Source organism: Leptonychotes weddellii, chromosome 4 (genome assembly GCF_054177405.1).
Source record: "Leptonychotes weddellii isolate Sample4059 chromosome 4, ASM5417740v2, whole genome shotgun sequence".
NCBI classification, from domain to species: Eukaryota; Metazoa; Chordata; class Mammalia; order Carnivora; family Phocidae; genus Leptonychotes; species Leptonychotes weddellii.
This window is the reverse complement of record NC_138372.1, coordinates 25,993,183-26,013,291: the sequence shown is the minus strand read 5'-3', so window position 1 is coordinate 26,013,291 and position 20,109 is coordinate 25,993,183. Positions and strand designations below refer to the sequence as shown.

Here is a 20,109-nt window from a genome sequence, read left to right as displayed (position 1 = left end):
TTTGTATGTGCATACAAATCCATGGGTGTGTGCAGGTGTGTGCAGCCTGGTGCACACGGCTGTACCCGAGCGTTCTGGTGCCCGTGTCTGGACCCACGTGGCTGTGTCCACGCACCTGCCCAGAGCTCCGTGGGCCACGCATCCGTGTCTGTGGGTGCGGCCACAGGCCTATGCACACACCCGAGCCCGTGGAGGCCGACAGCTGTGTTTACCTGTGTGCACACGTGTGTCTCTTGCACCCCGGGGCCTCCCAGGGCTCATCCGACTGCAGGAGCTCATCATGGCCCCGTCGAGGTACAACATCCGCCTGAAGATCCGCCAGCTCCCCCTTGACTCCGACGACTCGCGCCCCCTGCTCAAAGAGATGAAGCGGGGCAGGGAATTTCGCATCATCTTCGACTGTAGCCACACCATGGCCGCCCAGATCCTCAAGCAGGTGCGTGAGTGCTGGCCAGCCCGGGGGATGGGGCGATGCAAGGGATGGGCGGGATCTGCCTGCCCCCTCCCCCCACCCCGCACCCCACCAGGAGGTGGCCAGAGCTCAGGTGGAGCCCAGCTCTGTTTCGGTCTGGCGGTTTCTCGGCAGCCGCAGAGTGGACCCAGTGTGGTCTTCAAGGTCTGAGCCAGCGCGAGGGTGGGGTGATGCCAGGGCTGAGCCTAGCCTGGCGCCTGGAGGCTGTTACATCAGTGCTGAGGCTGCGGGTGGGAGGCTGGGGCTGCCGAGAGGGGCCGGAAGCCGCACAGGACAGAACATTACGGGGAGTGCTGGGAGGCCTCGGGGTGGCAGGAACAGGCCCAGGGGGGCCTCACTGGCTCGCCGGTGATGCGTTCCCCATAGCCCGCAGCACTTGCTGTTACTCTCTGGCTACTAGGAGGTTTATTGAAGTTCCCCGCACCATCTGCTCGACTCTGCAGTGACTGTGGGGGAGGGAAATGGCTCTCGGTCCTGGATAGGCCTCTATCCTTTCCAGACACAGCCCAGCATGGCATGCTAGGGACAAGAGCCGTCTCTGCCAGCTACCTAAGAAATAAACAGCAAAATCGCCCACAACCTTCGTGGAGGGTGCCGCAGCTGAAACCCAAACCATTCACATTTGTGCCAGTGCTTTGTGTAAAAGGCAAATTACATGGTCCCAGAAAGCGTCCCTGGTGATTGAACGAGGCCTTCTGTGGAGCTCTAAGTCATGGCCTTGCGAGATGCAGGTGGTGGGGAGGAGACACAGGCAGTGCAGGGGGCTAGCTGCCGAGCCTGGATAGGAGTGTTCAAGTCCCGGAGGGGCTGGGGGTTCCCAAGTCCCACCCTCCAGTCGGGCCCTGCAAGGGGTGCCCAGGCGGCCTGGGAGCCAGTGCCTTCCCCCCAGGAGGTTAAAGAGCTCGCTTGGGGGTTTGAATCTCGCTTCTGCCCTTGGGTGTTGTGTGCCCAAGATCAAGGAGCCCCCGTGTCATCCCCTCCTCTGTAGCCACAGCCAGTGATCCCTACCTTAGCCGGTGGCGGAGGATTCTGTTGAGATGAGGCAAGGAGAGAGTGTAGCCCAGTGTCCGGCACTGGGTTTGGGGTATCTGTGGTGTCACTGTGGAGGAGACTTACGCTCCCCAGAGACCCCTCACCCCTCCTCCCTGGGCGACGGCCAGAGCTTAGCGCTTCCCTTTTCTTCCTGGCACGGGTAACAGAGTAACAAAGACAGCCACAACCCTGGCTGGTCACACTGAGGAGTGACCGTGTGCCGGGTACCCGGAGCCCCTCACTTAGCGCCCCCGGGGCAGGTGGCAACGGCTATCATGCCCAGTTTACAGGTGAGGAAACTGAGGCTCACAGGGAAAGGAAGGGGCCCGAGGTCATCCAGCCAGAAAGAGAGAATTTACTCCCACATCTGCCTGACTTGAAAACTTCCAGAGTTAAGGAGACGGTGTGCTCCGCTGAACGCTGAACTCCGCAAAGGTGATCGCGGCTGCTGACAGAGGTCTGGTCTGAGCGTCTAACTTGCTGATGTGGGTTGTGAATCTCTAAGAGGGCGAGAGAATGAGCGGCACTTTCCAAATGTACCTGACCCCGGGGTATTTCTCCTCCAGAGCACTTAGGGGGCCCGGCATTCTGAAGAACTCTGTGGAAAGTGCATTATGGTCGTTAATATTATAGATTATAGGTTTCTAATAAAATATGTAAATGAAGGTAATGCAGGGTTCGTGATGATACATAGCATAATGTATCATCATAGTAATTACATAGTATTAATTCCATAGCAGCCGAGCAGCCTGCCTGGTGGTCAGTTGGACCAGGGAAGCCAGGCTGTCTCCACCTCCAGGGAGGCTCAGCCCAAGCAAAGCCTCTCCTCCTCGGGCCTGGCTGGGCTGGGGAGGGCTGGGCTTCCGCACACCTCTCTCTGGAGCCAGGACAGAAGGCAGTCTGGGGCTAACTCCAACAGCATTTCTCTAAGTGTGACAGGCCTGGAGATGTTCACGGAAAAGCCAGACAACTGGGCCCAGCCTGGCCCTGCGGAATTTGGAATCTTTGCATGCAGAGTATGGCCCAAGATTCTGCATTTTTTTAAAAGATTTTATTTATTTATTTATTTGAGAGAGAGAGACAGTGAGAGAGCATAGGGAGAGGGACAAGCAGACTCTGCTGAGTCGGGTGCGCAATGCGGGGACTCGATCCCAGGACCCCAGGATCCTGATCTGAGCCAAAGGCAGGTGCCTAACTGACTGATCCACCCAGGCACCCCAAGATTCTGCATTTGAATCTGTCCCGGGTGACTTGGCTGCACACTCCAGTGCAAAACGCACTATCATCTGCTAGCCAGTCATTGTTACTTCGGGGAGGTGGTCTCGAGGACATCCCACTCCAAGTGGCCCACCTCCTCCGAACCCCCGCCAGTCTGGTCCTCCCTGCTGGGGTGCAGATGGGGAGGGGGCTTCTCGGGTACCCCCTGTGGACTGATGATGCTCTGCTCTCCCGCAGGCCATGGCCATGGGCATGATGACCGAATACTACCACTTCATCTTCACCACGCTGGTAACGTACCTCTGGGTCCTGGCACGGGTCAGGGTGGGTCCCCTCAGAACAAGGTCAGCCAGGTGGGGACCGTTGCGGCAGCTGGAGGAGACTCAGGCTGGCCTTGCTTCCTAAGGCTGTAGGTGTGGCCCCAGGCAAGGGCCCAGAGACATCTTCGTGGCCCGCCCACGTTGAGAAATGTCCTCGAGTTGTGACTCAGGGCAGTGAGTCTAGACCTACCTGTGTCAACACAAGCCCCTCTGATGAGTAGCCAGTCATTAACCTCCCTGCCTCAGTCTCTTCGTCTGCAAAATGGGTACGATAATAGCTTCTACCTCCTAGAATTATGAGCTCAGAAAGTACAATGCTGAGAGCAGTGCCTGATTTGTGTGAAGACCGATGCAAGTATTAGCTGCTCTTATTAAGATGACCCTCAGCTCCCAGCCCACACGCTTCCCCACGGATGTCTCAGTCCTCACGCAACAACAGGAAATGCTGCTTTGGATTCCTGCAGCATCCGTGCTGAAGTCTGCCCACTCTCTGTCAGCTGGGCCAGCCCACCTGCGGGCTCCAGATGGGTCCTGTCCAAACTCAGAGAACATTTAGGGCCATTTAAACCCATTAGGATAATTAGTTGTGGCCTGAAATCAGCAGAATGAAGAGATCCTTGTGCCAAAGGGGCACCCACACACAGCCTCCCTGCCCTGGAGCAGACGTTCTAGCGCTTCGCTGGGGCCCTGGGTGGACTCTTCCACTCAGCCCGGTTCTGGGGCACTGATTTCCTGGCCATGAAACAGGCTCCCGCTCTCCTCGTCAGCCTTGCTCCAGCCCAACAGGCTTCTGCGTTCCCTCATCCATCTGGCACCCAGGTAACCCTCCTTCCCCAGCGCCTGGACTCCGGTGAGGGTCTCATGATGCCTGGCACGGAGGCCCCTCCCTTGAGGAGCTCCCGTCCTGTGTGGTCCGCACCTCCACGTCTAGCTCCTTCGCAGGTGTGTGCCATCCCAGGCCTGGACACGTGGCCGTGGCACACAGTGGAAGGAGACACCCGGTGTGGAGGGGTTGGCAGAAGGTAATTTGAGGCAGGAAGGCAGATGCTTAAACAGGACCTTGAAGCATCAGTAGGAGTTCACCAAGGAGAGAGAGGAAGAGTATTCTACATAGATGGAACAGCATAACCAAAGGCCAAGAGGCAGGTTAGCTCTTCACTGGAGAGCTGAGGCTGGCTCAATCTGACTGATTGCTAGAGCCCATTACAGTCATCTGCTCCCAAATCCACGTTCAGTGATAGTGCGGAGGTAGCTTGGGAGTCGGCCTTGGTGGAAAGAATATTCATACCACAGAAGTTGGCAAATACTACAAATAAGGGTTTGTAACCTCCCCTCCACCGAGAGCTGGTTACTAAGCATTTACCAGCACACCGCTCTTTCTTCCACACCCACTGTACTCTGTGCCCTTGGCAGAGCTCCTGATCCAGGGCTCAGATCTGGGCATCTGCTGGGAGTCATGTTGGGAGAAAAGGATTCTGGAAGCTGGTGACTGAGATTGGGCACCTTCTTCCCCAAGTCCCTTCTGGATTTCTATACACCCAAGCTGACTTTTCCATGTCGTGTTATATCCTAGAAAGTCATTGGAGGCTGGAGGATGAGGCCGCCAGATCTCCCATATTCCACCTCTGTTTGGAGCTGCGATCAGGGCAGAGGAGGAAGGCCGGGAAGGTGTAGTGGGGCACATTCATGGGCCCAAGGCCCTGTCCCTGCCATGGCAGCCCTGTCCATCCCATCCTGGGCATCTAGGGTGCTGAGACCAACTTCTGGGCCCTTAGCCCAGTGGCCTGGCTCGACCTTTCAGGCAAAGCTCTAGAGAAGGGACCTCCCTAGTGACCCCATGTTGTTCTCACTGATGCCATTGCCTTCCTGGGGTCAAGATTAGAGGTCTTGGAGGGAAGCTCAGGGCAGGATCCTAGTGTTGTGGGTTGTCCTGCAGCCCTAGACAGGATCCACTTCTCTTACTTTTTCATTTCCTTATTCAGGCATCCATTTACTCACTTCCGGCAGCCACGTACAGATGCTCTCAAGGCCCCGGGTTCTGCGCTAGGTGCTTGGGTGGGAGAGAGTATGCAGAGACGGATCCACACAAAGCTCACCAGTTGGCAGGCTTCCTTCATGCATATAAGGATCAAGGACTGTGCCCAATTCACCTGCCCATCTCTGGTGCCCAAAGAGTGCCTGGCATGCAGTAGGTGCTCATTAATGCTTGGATGAGTGAATGACTACCATACAAAGTAGAAGGTAATCCGTGAAGTTATCAACACCCTTGTCATGGCAACAGTTAAGACCAAGGACTCTGGTGCCAGCCTGCCTGAGTTAGAGTCGAGATCCTTCCACTTCCTGGGCAAGTTATTTCAACCTCTCTGGACCTCCTTTTTCCATCTACAAAATGGCCACAGTGACAGCGCTACCTCATAGCACTGTTAGGCTGAGCGTGCTCTATGTCGAGTGCCTGATGTTTATTGAAGTAGTAGGTAAGAGTTCAGTGGATGGAGTACCTCTTGCTTACGTCTTCCGTGTATTCAGCATACGTCATCTCATCCACAAATTCAGAATGCCTCTCCAAGGGAGGTATGATCTCCCAGCTTTACAGGAAAAGTAGAAACTGAGGCTCGAGAGGTCACCCGGCAAGAAAGGGGCAGAAGGAGGATTTTTACCAGCTGGAAGCTGTCCAGCTCCGGAGGCCTCTGCTGGGAGCTGTCACGCTGAAAGCCCGCACGAGGCAGTGGCTGGCCTCCTCTGGCCACACGCGGCATCGATGGTCCAGATGCGGTGATTGACACGAATGGGGGGAATGGAGCCTCCACAAATCTCAGCAGGGCCCACTCTTCACGGGTTCCAAAGCCCTTTCTCCACATTGCTGCTTTACCTCTTCACAGGGCAGGGGTTTTGCTCCCCGTTGATAAATGGGCAAACCTGGGACCAGAGAGGTTGAGTGACTTGCCCAGAGTCTCCCAGCAGATCAGGGGTAGAGGCCTTGGCTCCTGACTGCCGGTCTTGTGCATGGCTGTCCCAGCCCCCTGCCCGTCCTCCTCCCCGTGCCTCTCTGAGGGTCCGGGAGAGTGACTGCCCAGGGAGGCACAACCCTTACACACGAACAGCTCCGCAGTCTGCAAGGGAGTAGGTGTGTCGGCGTGTGTCGGCGGGGAACGGGTCCACCAGCATCTCTCCCAGCTGCCCCCTCGCCGCCTGCCTGCCTGGGCAGCAGCTGCGTGTCCCTTGGACCCTCCACTCCAGCCCGTGTCCCACTTCGGCCTCGGCTCCCACTCCGCGATCCTCCTTCCAGCCCCCGTGGGCTTCAGAGTTTACCTCGTGATCCTGCCTCTTCACGCCCGTTGGTCAGTCGAGGCTGTATTTCGGGAGTCCGGTGGCATCTGGCATTTATTTGCTTCCCTTTCGGAAACCCACGTCACCAATGCTTCGCTGCTAAAAAATTCTCCGAACTTGCTGCTTTCACGCAGTAGACATTTTAATTACCCCAGTGGCCATAATCAGCTCCAGCCAGCTTCAAGCCCTTCCCAGATAACCCGCGTTACTCAGCCCCAGCTGAGCCCCTGGTGCATGTCATGTGTAGGTAAAAGCCTGGAGGTGAAAAAAGAATTATAATAAATTAATAGATAAGCAATCACAATTAATGCCACTTCCCAGCAATAACAGTTATATCATGGGAAAGATATTTTCATCTGTCATTCCTTAAGGCAATGTTTTCCGAGCTTCAGCTTCTACCCAGTCAGACCCATGGGGTGCTAATGAATTAGTCTATTATGTTATGCTGAATGTTTCTAAAAGGTCCCTCGTCGATACTGAATTCAGTGTGTCAACATTTGGCATCAAGAACAGCAACTTTTTGCCAAGCGGCAAGGTTGCCCGTGGTTCACTGTGTACGGCGCTTGGGGTCTCCGCCCAGGGCAGCGCGGATACAGAAGCGGAGCTGGACAAAGAGGCCTCTTTAGCAGCTCCCGTCATCCCTGCCCTCGTGTCACGGGAGTGGGGACGCTTGGTGCCGCAAGCCCTACAACACTTTGCGCCCCAGGCTTAGTATGACAGGGAAGGAGGTGACCCCAGCAGTGACACCCCATCACCCCCACCGGGTTGGAATGGCTGCGGCCACCCTGTGAGTGTCAACAGAACACATGCTACGTCTAGAGACCGGAAGGGCTGATGTCACCAGCCCCCAAGCCGCCCACCAGGGCCAGGGATGCCACCCTTCCCACTGAGTCCAGTTGGCCTCTGGTCCTAGAGGAGGGTGAACCGAGTCATGGACGCCCTGGGCACGCTGATGCTTTGGCATCTTTCAGGCCTTAGGTAGTAAGTCAGCACTGTATTGGAGAGGAGGCTGGGCCCCGTGCTGGGGTGGAGTGAGGGGGGCGTCCCCTGGGGGCAGAGGTCAACTTCTCTTCGATGGCCCTGGCAGTGAGCTCCAGCCCCAAATTCACATTCTCCATCCTGCAAAACAAAACTGTTCCACCTCCCCTCACCTGCCTTCTCCAAAGGCGATTTGGGGGAAGATCGCTTGATACTAAAGCAGGCCCCTTAAGGGTCTCACTCTCCCACCCCGCCCCCAAGGCAATTTACCAAACCCTTCCTAGCCTCCAGCTTCATTGAGAGCTCCCCCGAGAGGAGAAGGTGAAACACTAGTCTCCCATCCCAGGCCCTTCCCAGCGCTGTTTAGGCGCCCCAGAGAGCTACTCGGCTGGCTGACCCTTCTTTCCACTTTGGGTGACAGGGGTGTTTGGCTCAGTGGGGGTGAAAGCCAAGAGGTCCCAGGATGAAAGCAGAAGCCCCCCCCCGACCCACCCTGTTGTGCATGTGTAAAGGAGTAGTCAGGGGAGGCTTCCCAGAAGAGGTGCCACTTGAATTGAATCTCAGAGAATAGCCCACCCAAGAGGGTTGAGAAGAGAGACAGTCCAGCCAGAGGCTAGAAGATGCGCAAATGCTGGCATAGGATGAGAAGCTGTGTGATGGGGGCAGGGGCAGGCGTCAGTGAGGAAGGGAGAAGGGGAAAGTGGTTTGGTTCCTGAAACAAACATGGGAGGGGGGGGGAAGAAAAGTGGGGCTGGAGGGCGGTGGAGAGCTTTGTAGACTAAACTAAGGAACTTGCACTTTGTTCTGAGAAGGCAGTAAGGATTTATAAACACGGGAGTGACAGGGTTGGATTGATTGATCCTTCCGAGAAACCCCTCTGAATGCTGTGTGGACTGCAGGCTGGTCACGGGACAGGGGGCGCTTGGGAGCTGGACTGCCTGGGTTGGACTCCAATTCTCCACAGGTTAGCTGTGAAGCTTAACCTCTCTGTGACTCAGTTCCTTCCTCTGAAATGGGGTGATAGTAACACCCTCCTTGGATAAGGTGGAAATGAGAATTCAGCGAGTTAATGCACAAAAGGCACTTAGAACGCGGCCTGCTGCTCCGAGGTTCACAGGAGCTCATAGCTGTTGGCTCATCGTGATTGTTCCTATATTGCCAAGACGGGTAAGGCAGGAAGGACCCAACGCCTCTCTGCTCCTCTCCTCTGACACCCGGGCATGTCTCTGGGGCCGTATCCCATGACTGTCACAACCTGCTGCCAGAGAATATTGGTCAAACACTTACCTATGTCAACCATGCACCAGACGTGCTCTGTGCACATCCATGAACCCACTTCTTCCTCATGACAACCCCCCCCCCGCTAGGTCCTGTTATCATCGCCTACATTTGGCAGCTGAACCCACCTGAGGTAAGGAGGGTAGATGCACCTGGAACCCAGATGGCCTGGCTTCGCAGTCTGTGCCCCCGAGCTTTGCCGGGGCTGTCTCCGTGCGCCGCGCTCGGGAAGGCGCTGTGGGGAGAGAGGCCTCCTTCTGGGCATGCCCTCCCCACGCCCCTCCGCTCCTCTGATTCCACACGTGTCCCCAGCTCAGCCCCGTCAGGAGTCATGACTTAGATGAGGGGCTTCTCAAATCACAGAGTTGCCAGGCCGCACCCCAGACTCTCCATGGCCTATACTCCCCAAAACAGCTCCAAAGACAGTTTGGGTGCATATCGCGTGTTTGGCAACCACTGGGGCATAAAGCACAGGTATTTTCGAATAAGACAGACGGCGGTGTACCACCCGCTGTCCAAGTGTGTGGGAGGGAAACCCTGGATTTGGAATGCTTCTGATTTCCATGGTGTAAATACTCCCCCCGCAGCTGGTATCGGGCGACCAGTGTGAGGTGACTGGAGGCAGGAAGAAGTGCCAAGTGCTAACAGTTAGCTCCCACAAGCCAGCGTGAGCCAGCTCCAACACCCCACTGAAACAGGCCTGGGTACATATTTTGCTCTGCCTTTTTTGAGCTTTATGACCTCAGGCAGGTCACTTCATGCCCCTGACCCTGTTTCCTCATCTGTAGAAGGAACACACTGTCAGGATGGGGTGGTATCCTCCATGTGCAGGGCTGAGGGCAGTACCCACACTCCACTCCCCACTGAGACTGGGGCAGGCACCATCTGGCCCACTCAGTGAGACCCCCTCATCTGCTGACGACCCCACCTCCTGCTCCCACCCAGCCCCTTCCCCATCCCAAGTCCTGGCCTAGAATCAGCACCCTAGTTGTTTAGGTAAAGCTAGGACTAAATTTTCTTGCCCGGGGTTCAAGTCTGCTCCAGATCTCTCCCCAACATCCTACTCCCTAAACTTTCAAAGAGGAAGCCAACACCATGCATTCCAGAAGGAGCCCATTTTGAGTGTGCAGCAGGAGTAGGAAGAATTTAGCATCAATCGGGAATATGTGAGAGACCAAAGGAAGCCAGCACCATGCGGAAGAGCTGCTCCGTGGGCTCATCATTCCTCGAGCCGCCATCGAGTTCATGGAAGCTTGGACTATTATGGGCTGGGTCTTTTAGTCCCAGTGACTGCAGCCGTGCAGAGAACAGTACAGCCCATGGGCTGTCCTGCCTCTCTCCCAGCACAGGATGGAGCATATGAGTTGAGGGACCCAGGAAAAAGGATGGACCAGAGGCTGGGACAGAAGACAGCTTGATGAGGGTAGAGCATAGAAAAGAATAGACAGTTGACCAGGAGGACCTTAGGACTCAGTTTCCCAAACCACTAGTAGGAAGGGGCCAATCTAGATCATCATATGTTTTCCCAAAAAGTAAAAAAGTGACTCATGCAAATATAGGATGAACATGTGTCAAAGACGTATTCAGTTCGTTAACAAGGGAGCAATAGGATGGTACCGCTGGCTCAGAGAGCTTTGGAGGGATTGAATTTTTATTGGGAGGGAAAAACACCGAATAAGACTGCTCAGTTAGTTACAAAATGGATTAATGTCCTGCAAGGGTAATAAGCCACCACAGTGGGTTTTATCTTTTCAACGGGCAACAATCTCCAAGTTTACCCAGAGTCTGGGCTTCAACCAGTGGCTGACGGTGAAGTCAGACCTGGGCGTGTTCTCCCAGAGAATCACACAGTGCAGGGCAGGCCTGGTAAGGGACGCTTCCGTACTACATTGACCAGAGATGCTGCTCTCCTTCTGCCTCATTTGCAAGCTTGGGAGTTTTTTGTTTTGTTTTGTTTTGTTTTTTAAAGATCTTATTTATTTGTTTGACAGAGAGATAGCAAGAGCAGGAACACAAGCAGGGGGAGTGGGAGAGGTAGAAGCAGGCTTCCCGATGAGCAGGGAGCCCAATGTGGGGCTTAATCCCAGGACTCTGTGATCATGACCTGAGCTGAAGGCAGATGTCCAACGACTGAGCCACACAGGCGCCCCATTGGGGAGTTTTTCTTAACAGGAGGGAGCTCTGCTCTGCTCCTCCTAGGTTACCACCCCCTACCTCTTCAATGCTGCCACTTCTTCCTAGCTTAGCACCTGGCTTCTCCCTCCGTGCACACACCCCGCCCAATCCCTCTCTGCCTCCTTGCCCTACCGGCTCCCCTTGCCCCAGAGCTGGAGCTGCAGAGGGGCTGGTGATGTCAGAGGTGAGGGGAGAGAAGAAGGCAGTGGTATTCCTTGAGTTCCAAGCAGAAAGACTATTTTTTTTATTGAATTATAATTGACCTACAGTATTATGTTCATTTCAGGGGTACAAGATAGCCAATCAGTATTTTTATACATTACAAAATGATCCCCACAAAAGCTTTGGTTATCTGTCACCATACAAAGTGATTACCGAGCGGTTGACTGCGTTCTCTATGCCCATTACATCCCCATGACTTACTTATTTTATAACTGGAAGTTTGTACCTCTTAATCCCCTTGACCTATCTTGCCCATCCCCCCATCCCTCTCCCTTCTGGCATCCACCAGTTTGTTCTCTGTATTTATGAGTTTGTTTTGTTTTTTTAGATTCTATATATAAGTGAAATCCTCCGGTATTTGTCTTTCTCTGTCTGACTTCACTTAGCATAATGTCTTCTGGGTCTATCCACAGTGTTACAAAATGGCAGGATGTCCTTCTCTCTTATGGCTGAGTTACATTCCTTTGTATGTATACACTGCATCTTCTTTATCCGTTCATCTAGCGACAGACACTTGGGCTGGTTCCATATCTTCTCTTGTAAACAATGCTGTAGTGAACATAGGAGTGCACCTCTGTTTTCAAATTAGTTTTTCTGTTTTCTTCAAATAAATACCCAGAAGTGGAATTGCGAGATCATAGGGTAGTTCTATTTTTAATTCTTTGAGGAGACTCCGTACTGTCTTCCAGAGCGGCTACACCGGTTTGCATTCCCACCACCAGCACGCAAGGGTTCCTTCTCCACATCCTCGCCAACACTTGTGATGTCTTTTTGATTTTAGCCATTCTGACAGGTGGGAGGTGATTGCTTCTTGTGGTTTTGATTGGCGTTTCCTTGATGATGAGGGATGCTGAGTATCTTTTCAAGTACTTCTCCCTTTCAGCCTATTCATTTTGTTGATGGTTTCCTTCACTGTGCAAAAGCTAGAAAAAAATATTTTAAAATAGTCTTTTTGGGGGCGGGGGATGCAACAACTCCCTTCAGCTTCCCTTGGAGATGCCCAGGCCCAGTGCTCTTTGTCCTCCCAAAGTGGGCACCCCCGTCATTGGAAATGACCATTATGACCATTATCAAGATCGTCTGGTGTTCTGGGCCAGGCCTTTCGTGTGAACCGCTGCACCGGTCCTATAAAGGAGGCAAGAGCCCCATTTTGTAGACGGAGAATCCAGCTGAGCCACATGCAGGAGGTCCAGCGGCGAGTCGATGAGGTCAGCCACCAGGTGGAGGGCGTTCCAGCTGATCCCCCGTCTGGTGCTCCTGGGGGTACTTTACCACCACCGCCGAGCCTCACCTCGTGCAGGGCAGGGCTCTGCAGGGAGTTGCCGCCTTGGGCTCCTGGTGCTCAGAGAAGGGCATGTGGGGCAGTGGTGGCCCGGGGGAGGGGTGGCTGGAGTTTACAGCAGGCCACACCTTTATTTACTTGAGCCTCTTTCTGTCAAGGATCTGTATGCGTTAGACCTGGAGCCCTACCGCTACTCAGGGGTGAACCTGACGGGGTTCCGGATCCTCAACGTGGACAACCCGCACGTCTCGGCCATCGTGGAGAAGTGGTCCATGGAGCGGCTGCAGGCAGCTCCCCGGGCAGAGTCCGGCCTGTTGGATGGCGTGATGATGGTATCCCAGCCAGGCGGGCCAAATCCAGGGGCACCCTTTCCTCGGCAGCCCCCCTTCCCTCTTCTGTCCTCTCTTCCCTACTTCCTCCCTATCTCTTTCTTCCCTCCCACCACTTCCCTTCCTAAGACCTGCTCTGGATCAGCCAGACCTTAGGCTGGGCCCTGAGAACACAAGGAATCAGACACAGCCCCACCCCCACCCCCAAAGGAGGCTTGTAAACAGGTTGTTACAGAGTCTGGGGGTAAGGACCCGTGGGTCCTGGGCACAGAGGACTTTGAGCTGTAACCAGCTGGAGCCTAGGGAGGCAGGAAAGGAGAAGGTGGGACAGGGCCTAGGAGAACGGGAGCGATGGGTTGAGGAAGGAGGGCCTAGAAGGAGAAGGTCTGAACTGCAGAGAGGGTGGGAGCTGGGTGTCTGCTGAACAGCAGGAGCGCCCAAGCCCGGCCTTCATGGAGGGCATGGACAGGGTCACCCTGGGCCTTTCCCTTGTCAGGACCCCATATGCCTGGTGGGGGAGGGGCAGCAGCTTGGGCTCAGGACCCTCAGGGCTGGGGAGCTGCTCTCAGGCCCTGCGCCCTCTCCTCCAGACTGACGCGGCCTTGCTGTACGACGCCGTCCACATCGTGTCCGTGTGCTACCAGAGGGCCCCGCAGATGACCGTGAACTCCCTGCAGTGCCATCGGCACAAGGCCTGGCGCTTTGGCGGCCGCTTCATGAACTTCATCAAGGAGGTGAGTATTCCCCTGCCGTCACCCCCCAGGGCCTCCTCCCTGGGGGTCTTCGGTGCTGCAGAGCAAAGGCACGGGTGTGGGAGGCAGGCAGAATCGATTTCCAGTCCACACGAACCTGGGCACATGGGTTCACATCTCTGAGCTTCCGTTTCCTTGGGTGAAAATGGGCTGGACGGGACCCATCTCACAGGGCGATTGAGAGGGCTATGGCCCTGGAGCCTAGGAGGTTCTCCGTGGGCGGTCCGAGTTGTCAGCAGGACCTGCGTGGGCTTTCCAGTGCGGCAGATGAGGGTCTCTGCCCCTGGCTGTGTGACCTTGGGCAAGCTGGAGAACCTTGCTGAGCCTTGGCTGCCTCATCTGCAAAATGGGGTCCAAAGCATGCCGCCTGAGAGGGTTGCCAGGCAGCTGAGACGAGACCCCTGGGTGGAAAGGGCTCAGGGCAATGGCGGGGCAGTGGAGGCTGGTCGGATAATCAGCCCTCCGAACTCCTCTTCACATCCCGGGTCCTCTGGGCCCTGGCTCTGCTGGCTCCGAGGTGGTTGTGAAGTTCCATCCGTGGGGCTGATTCAGAGGAAACAGGAACAGAAATCTGTCCTGCTGCGAGATGGCCATTGACACTCACAGTGCCAACCGATAATTCTGAAGGACTCTCCATCATCCTTGTCCTTGTAAGCTGCGGACGGCTCTTCACCGCTCCCATTTTACAGGCTGGGGAAGCTAAGGCCAGGGCCAAGCATCCTGGCAACACCGGGATGAGCTATGCGACTTTGGGTGAGAGGATTAACATTTTGATTCTCAGTTTCCTTGACTGTAAAATGGGCATAAAGAGTACCTGCCTCAGTGTTGTTGAGAAGACGGTGTGCAAACTGTACACGGAGCATCTCACCCAGGATGTGGGCAGAGTCAAATCCTAGTAAATGGTGGATGAAGAAGGCTCGGGGAGAAGATCGGGGAGGGTTATCCTGGGTCGGAGGGAGAGACCATGTCCAGGCGACTCCAGGTGCCGTCGAGAGAAGCCCTCAAGGAGGGTTGTAGAATGATCTCTCCGTGGCAATCACACTGGACCAAGGTGAGGCAGGCTACCTTGAGCGTTCAGTTATTCAGCAGCTAGTTGTGGGCCTGCTGGGCACCAGGCCCTGGGATCCAGTGGGGCTGAGATGGACGAGCCCCTGCGTTCACCAAGCTCACAGCCCAGGGAAGGAGCAGACATGAATCGAGTCCTCGCATTCAGGGATGTAATCCCACGTGCAAAGGAAGGCAGCTCCAGGGGGGGTATATAGCAAAGAGACCCACCACCTTACATGCAGCAGCCAGGGTGGCTTTCCCCAAGGGCTGACGTCCCCCCCTTGCTGCTTGGGAAGGGCGCTAAAAGGAATGGGGATGGGACATGGTCTGTAGAGTTTGACGCTCGTGCCCGTGGAGCTCGTCTCTGCCTCTCCCAGCTGTGTGGCTTCACACGTGTTCCTAGACAGCCCCGAGCATCCGTTTCCTCACCTGGCAAACACCCTCTTGCCATCGTGGTGAGGGAGGCATGAAGTCCTTGGCACCAGCTCCCCTCACGCCCAGCAGGGGCTCCATCCGGTGTCAGTGGTGTTGGCAGAAGAGGACCGTGATGGTCCCTTCTCATCCAGCCCCTCAAAACTGCAGAGGAAGGCTGATTGTCCAGTGCCCTGAGCAGGCCTGGTTAGCCTGGGAGATCACCCGCTTGTCTCCTGGGAGCGCTGAGGCCTGACTCCTAGCCCCTGGTGCCTCCTTCCTGGGCAGGCCTCTGATGGAGGGGCCAGAGGCCCCTCTGAGGGGATCAGTGACCCAAGCCACAACCCCGGGCCCCTTAGGAGCCACACAAAAATGCCTTTGAAGCTTCACCTATTTTATTTATTTATTTTTATTTTATTTTTTTAAAGATTTTATTTATTTATTTGACAGAGAGAGACACAGCGAGAGAGGGAACACAAGCAGGGGGAGTGGGAGAGGGAGAAGCAGCCTTCCCGCTGAGCAGGGAGCCCGATGCGGGGCTCGATCCCAGGACCCTGGGATCATGACCTGAGCGGAAGGCAGACGCTTAACGACTGAGCCACCCAGGCGCCCCTGAAGCTTCACCTATTTTTTAGCTGTGTGACCTTCGACAAGCTGCTGAACCTTTCTGCGCCTCTGGTCTGCCTCTGTACTCTGGAGATTTTCCTAGGGCTGTCGCAGGATGAAGCGAGTTAGGGTGTGTGTGAGCACTTAGGCCAGAGCCGAGCGCAGAGCAGATGCCCAACAGAGGGGTACCGTTATGTTGTCTCTGTCGTCACTGTGGCTTCTTGTTCCCTGGTGGGTTTCCAGCTAACGAGTATCCCTGGGCCACATAGCTTCGGGGACCCTCACCCTGCTTACCCCTCACCCCTTGGAATTTTTGAGGCTCAGTCTGCGGCCTGAGGGGAGCAGGTTTGTCACTGCCCACACCAGAGGAAGGGGCCCCTTTCTCCCTCTCGGGGCTGACCGGCCCGCTTTGGTGTACCTCCTCTTTCCCGGCCGCCGGCCCAGTGAGTGGCCCTCAGCACTCACGCTCTTTACAGCACCCCTTCAGGGACATCTTCATGACACCTGCACCTTAGGGCGGTGGACACGGAGGCCCAGAGCAGCCATGTGGCTTGCCCACAGTGCCGCAGCTGCCCGAGCCTGGGACCCAAGTGCCCTGCTTGAGCCCAGCACACCGTCTTCCCTCAGACCATTTCCGAGTTGCCCGTCTCCCCCATCTGACTGCGTGACAGTAAATCATTTAAAGACTTGGCATTTCCGAGAGGAGCTGGAAAATACCAGGCCGGAGTTCAGAGCGTGTGAAGCATCTTTCATTTAGCGAGTCTGGAGCCGTGGCTGGAAGGGGCGGGCAGGCCGGGAAATGTCACAGGGAGGGGCTGTCCCCGGCTCCCTGCCCTGCCCTGGCCCTGCCCACCCACCTGGGGCCCACAGGCAGTCCGGGCCCCTGCTGGCATTTGCTTCCTCTATAGCTGACAAGGGGGAAGGCTTGGCTCCGAAGGAAGGCTTGAAGGCATCTGCTGCGATTTCCCCTGGGGGCCAGGAGAGAGCCTGAGGGTACAGAGGAGGGGGAGCTGGCCAGAGCTGAGCCTCTCTGTGAAGCCATAAACAGTGGTCTTCACCTTCTCTGATCTTTTCATCTCTCTCCGCAACCCCGTTTCCGGCCCCCTGGGCTCTAGAAGCCTCTCCCACAGAACTTGGTCGTGGTGAGGCCAAGCTCTTCAGCTCTGTTCCTGCAGACCGGGCTTCGGCCCTGCACCACCATGATACGGGATTTGTATATGGCTCAGCCTCTCTTTGAGCCTCAATGTCTATGACCCTAACATGGGGGCGACAATGACACCCACCTAGCAGGATTGTCATGAGACAAAATCAGTGCATTCAGGGAAGGAGGTTAGCCTTCTATGACAGGATTTCTACTGAGGCCTCGGGCCCTGGCCCAAGGGACCAGCCCTAGTCCAAGGGAGCTCCATGGAAGGAAGCAACAAAGGAGTACTAATAATATAGACCACTTAGTCGGGGCGGTGTAGGCCAGGCACTTGCTAAACACTTTTTACATCCTTTTTAACACTTTTTTAACACTGAGGAAACAGGTCATTTTCCCCTTCCCGAAGCTCGGAGAGGTTAGATGATCACTTTCTGTCCAACTCCTTTTAACAGCCTCCCGGACCCCTTCCAGGCCTCACCCCTCTGCCTGAGTTAGTCTACCTAGCTGCTCCCCCCTGCACACTTCCCACGATGCCTTAGAGCTGCCCAAGTGTTTGGACAGCCCCTCGGGTGTCACTGTGGCCTCCAGGGATCCATGATCCCATGAACTTGGGTGCCACACTGTGAGCGTAAGCATGAGTGTCAGTGGCGTTGGGCCAGGGAGAGGCCCCGGAACCTTTTTCAGAACCTCCAGGGGATCCTGACCCCAGTGTGGCAAAGCAACGACCGTGATATTCAGGCCTCCCCCCTCCACATGCTCTGGCGCCCCCTTCACCAACCCTGTCAACCCGCAGCTCCCCCTGGTTCCCAAGGACTCCAGGTTTGTTCTCCCAGACTCAGAAAGCTGGTGGCATTGGGGCGTTCACCTGGGTGCCCGCGGCCTCCTACCTCCACGGAGGAGGGAGAGAAAGGGCATAGCCCCAGCCCGGGTGCTGGGACCCTGGGACCCGAGCGGCAGGGTGGGCTCTCATCCACTTGGTGAGCTTGGGGGATGTGCTGGCCCCAGGGGGGCCTGCCTCCTTGTCTGTGAAATGGGGATGGCGACCTCACCTGGCCCCCCCCCCGCCAGGGCGGCAGGTTACATGCTCGGAGCAGCGGGAAGTACTTCGTAGGTATCCTCTGGGCCCCCAGGAAGGGTATCTTCTAGAAAGGAGTTGGCAAATCTTCTCTGCCACAGGCGGGAGAGTGACTATTTAGGCTTTGTGGGCCAGATGGTCTCTTTGTAACTATTCAGGCCCGCAGGCACTGGGCCAGAGAAGCCAAAGACACTAAGTAAACACATGGGTGTGACCGCGTTCTCATCCACTGTTCACAGAAACAGGCCGCAGGGGAGTTGGGGCCGCCAGCCGTGGATTGCCCATCCCTGATCTGGAAGAGTGCGGCTCTTCTCAGCTCGGGTCCGGGGTATTCTCTGAACCCCGGCCTTTCTGTGCTAGCCATGTTAATGGCAATAAAAGATCACAAAAGCTGGCATTTGTTCAGGGCTTGGGTATGTACCGTGCACCATCCTAAGTATTTTATGGGATTTATCTCATTCCACCCTCGTGGCATTTTGGTACTATTACAAATTCCATTTTGTAGAGGAGGAACCTGAGACAGAGAGGTGAAGTGGAATCCCCCAGGTGGCACAGCTAACTGCGGTTGGACCCGGGCCTTCTGACCCCCGCGTTCTTAACCACGACCCCATGGAGCCGGGGCCGGCGGCGGCGGTGGGCTAGCTTCTCTGTCTCCTCCGGCTGTTCTCCAAGTGTCTGGTCTTCCAGCCAGGGCTGGCTTGGCCCCTTGGCTTTTCCGCCTCCGCGCAGGTCTCGCCTGCCCCAGGCCGCCCACCTGCCTCCTTGCCCCTCTCTGGGGACCCGCCATGGGTTCCCCCGCCTCATGGCTTCAAGGCAGGGGCTCAGTTGAGTGCATCTGAGATCGATGTTGTACACGAGAAGGTGCAAATGTAATGCTGGCTAAAGAGCATAATAGAATTTATGGAAATCACTGGCTCGCACCACAGCCCGTGCAATGATGGAGGTGATTATTAATTAATCATAGTCTTGGGGGAACAGTATCAGTGCAAAGAGTAATTAAAATGAAGCATTGTACAGTTGTACCGAATGATGATTTATGAGCCCGAGGAATTGCCGCTCTGCCCTCTCCCTTCCGGCAGGCTCAATGGGAAGGATTAACTGGACGGATTGTTTTCAACAAAACCAGTGGCTTACGGACAGATTTTGATCTGGACATCATCAGCCTGAAGGAGGACGGCCTGGAGAAGGTACGTGGGCTCAGGAGAGGGAGGGACAAGACCTCGGGGGCTTGACATGCCCTGGCATGGCCTGTGCCTTGGTCCTTTGGAGAACACGAAGGCGTGGTCGGGCTGGAGGGGTGCAGAACCCGGTGGCCTGGCCGTGGCCGACACCCAAACTGTCACTCTGTGAGCAAGGGCCACCGGAGATGCTTAACCTGGGAAAAGTAATGAAAGGCTCAGGGGGCAGAAAGACAGACCTGACTTTGGGTAACAGAAACTTCCAACAACGAGGGGGTGCCTACCTGGGAAGTAATGAGCTCACTGTCACTGGAGGCATTTAAGCAAAGATTAAGCAACATGGTTGCTTGTCTGGGAACTGGAGTTGGTTCTTATCCTTGGAGAGAGGTTGAAGTGCATGGATTCTGAATTCCCCCCTCTTGGTTTCTAAGTCCTCAGTGATTCCAGGGGGTTTGGATGAGGATAGCAGGCCCTTTGGGGGCTGGGGCCTCCGTCTGGCCACCAGCAAATGTTTGTAATGGGGCCAGTTCTGCTCTCTGGGAACAGTCCACATACTCTGTCGAGTCAGGCTGCTGGGCTGAGGAGATTCAACATTAGCCCCTAATTCTGGACATCCTTGGGGCCTTTGGGCCAGGGGCTCAGCCCCCCGCTCTCGCACCAGGGCATCTGTCCCGCCCTGGCAATGGGGTGTACGAAGTGCAGGGAGCAAAAGCCCGGAGAAGGAGGGGCTGGCCCTGAGGTCTCTGGGCCTTCAGGATGCCCTGATTACTCTCCTGTCCACCCCTGTCTACCCTGGGTCAGGCCTCTCCCTTGGATGATTTTAGCACCCAGCCCTGGCTTCTTCACCTCCACTCCTGAGCCTCCGGCCATCCTGAGTGTATACACACACACATACACACACGCATGCACGCACACACACATGCACACACACATGCATGCGTGCACGCAAAGCTTCCCAGCGCACAGCCCTACCCCGCTCCGCTGGTGCCCATGGTCCCCCAGCACCGAGTGAAGCTCCGGCCTCTCACCTGAGCCTTTATGGCTCTCCAAGAAATAACCCAGCCTGCCTTTCCAGACCCAGCCTCCATGGCCCCCAAAACATTCCCCACGGCCCAGCCATGCCCACTCCCTCGAGCCCTCCTTTGCCCACGTGGTCACCCTGGTTGTAGGAGTGGCCTCTGGCTCCCGGGTTCGCTCCCTCAGGCACACACTTGGCTCTGGCTGGGTTGTACCTTGCGGCCAAGTTGACTCCATTCACTTCTG

The 20,109-nt window shown here is 55.8% G+C and overlaps 1 protein-coding gene across 3 annotated transcripts in view; it reads left to right on the top strand.

The window, feature by feature from the left end:
• Nucleotides 1-20,109, top strand: part of GRIK3 (glutamate ionotropic receptor kainate type subunit 3) — a 219,308-nt gene that overhangs the window by 145,100 nt on the left and 54,099 nt on the right. For all 3 annotated transcript variants that reach the window (XM_081818103.1, XM_081818101.1, XM_081818102.1), the window contains exons 4-8: nt 255-436; nt 2,960-3,013; nt 12,463-12,636; nt 13,224-13,367; nt 18,748-18,855. In XM_081818103.1, coding sequence (XP_081674229.1) covers nt 255-436; nt 2,960-3,013; nt 12,463-12,636; nt 13,224-13,367; nt 18,748-18,855 — 662 coding nt within the window. The remainder of the gene's footprint in view (nt 1-254; nt 437-2,959; nt 3,014-12,462; nt 12,637-13,223; nt 13,368-18,747; nt 18,856-20,109) is intronic.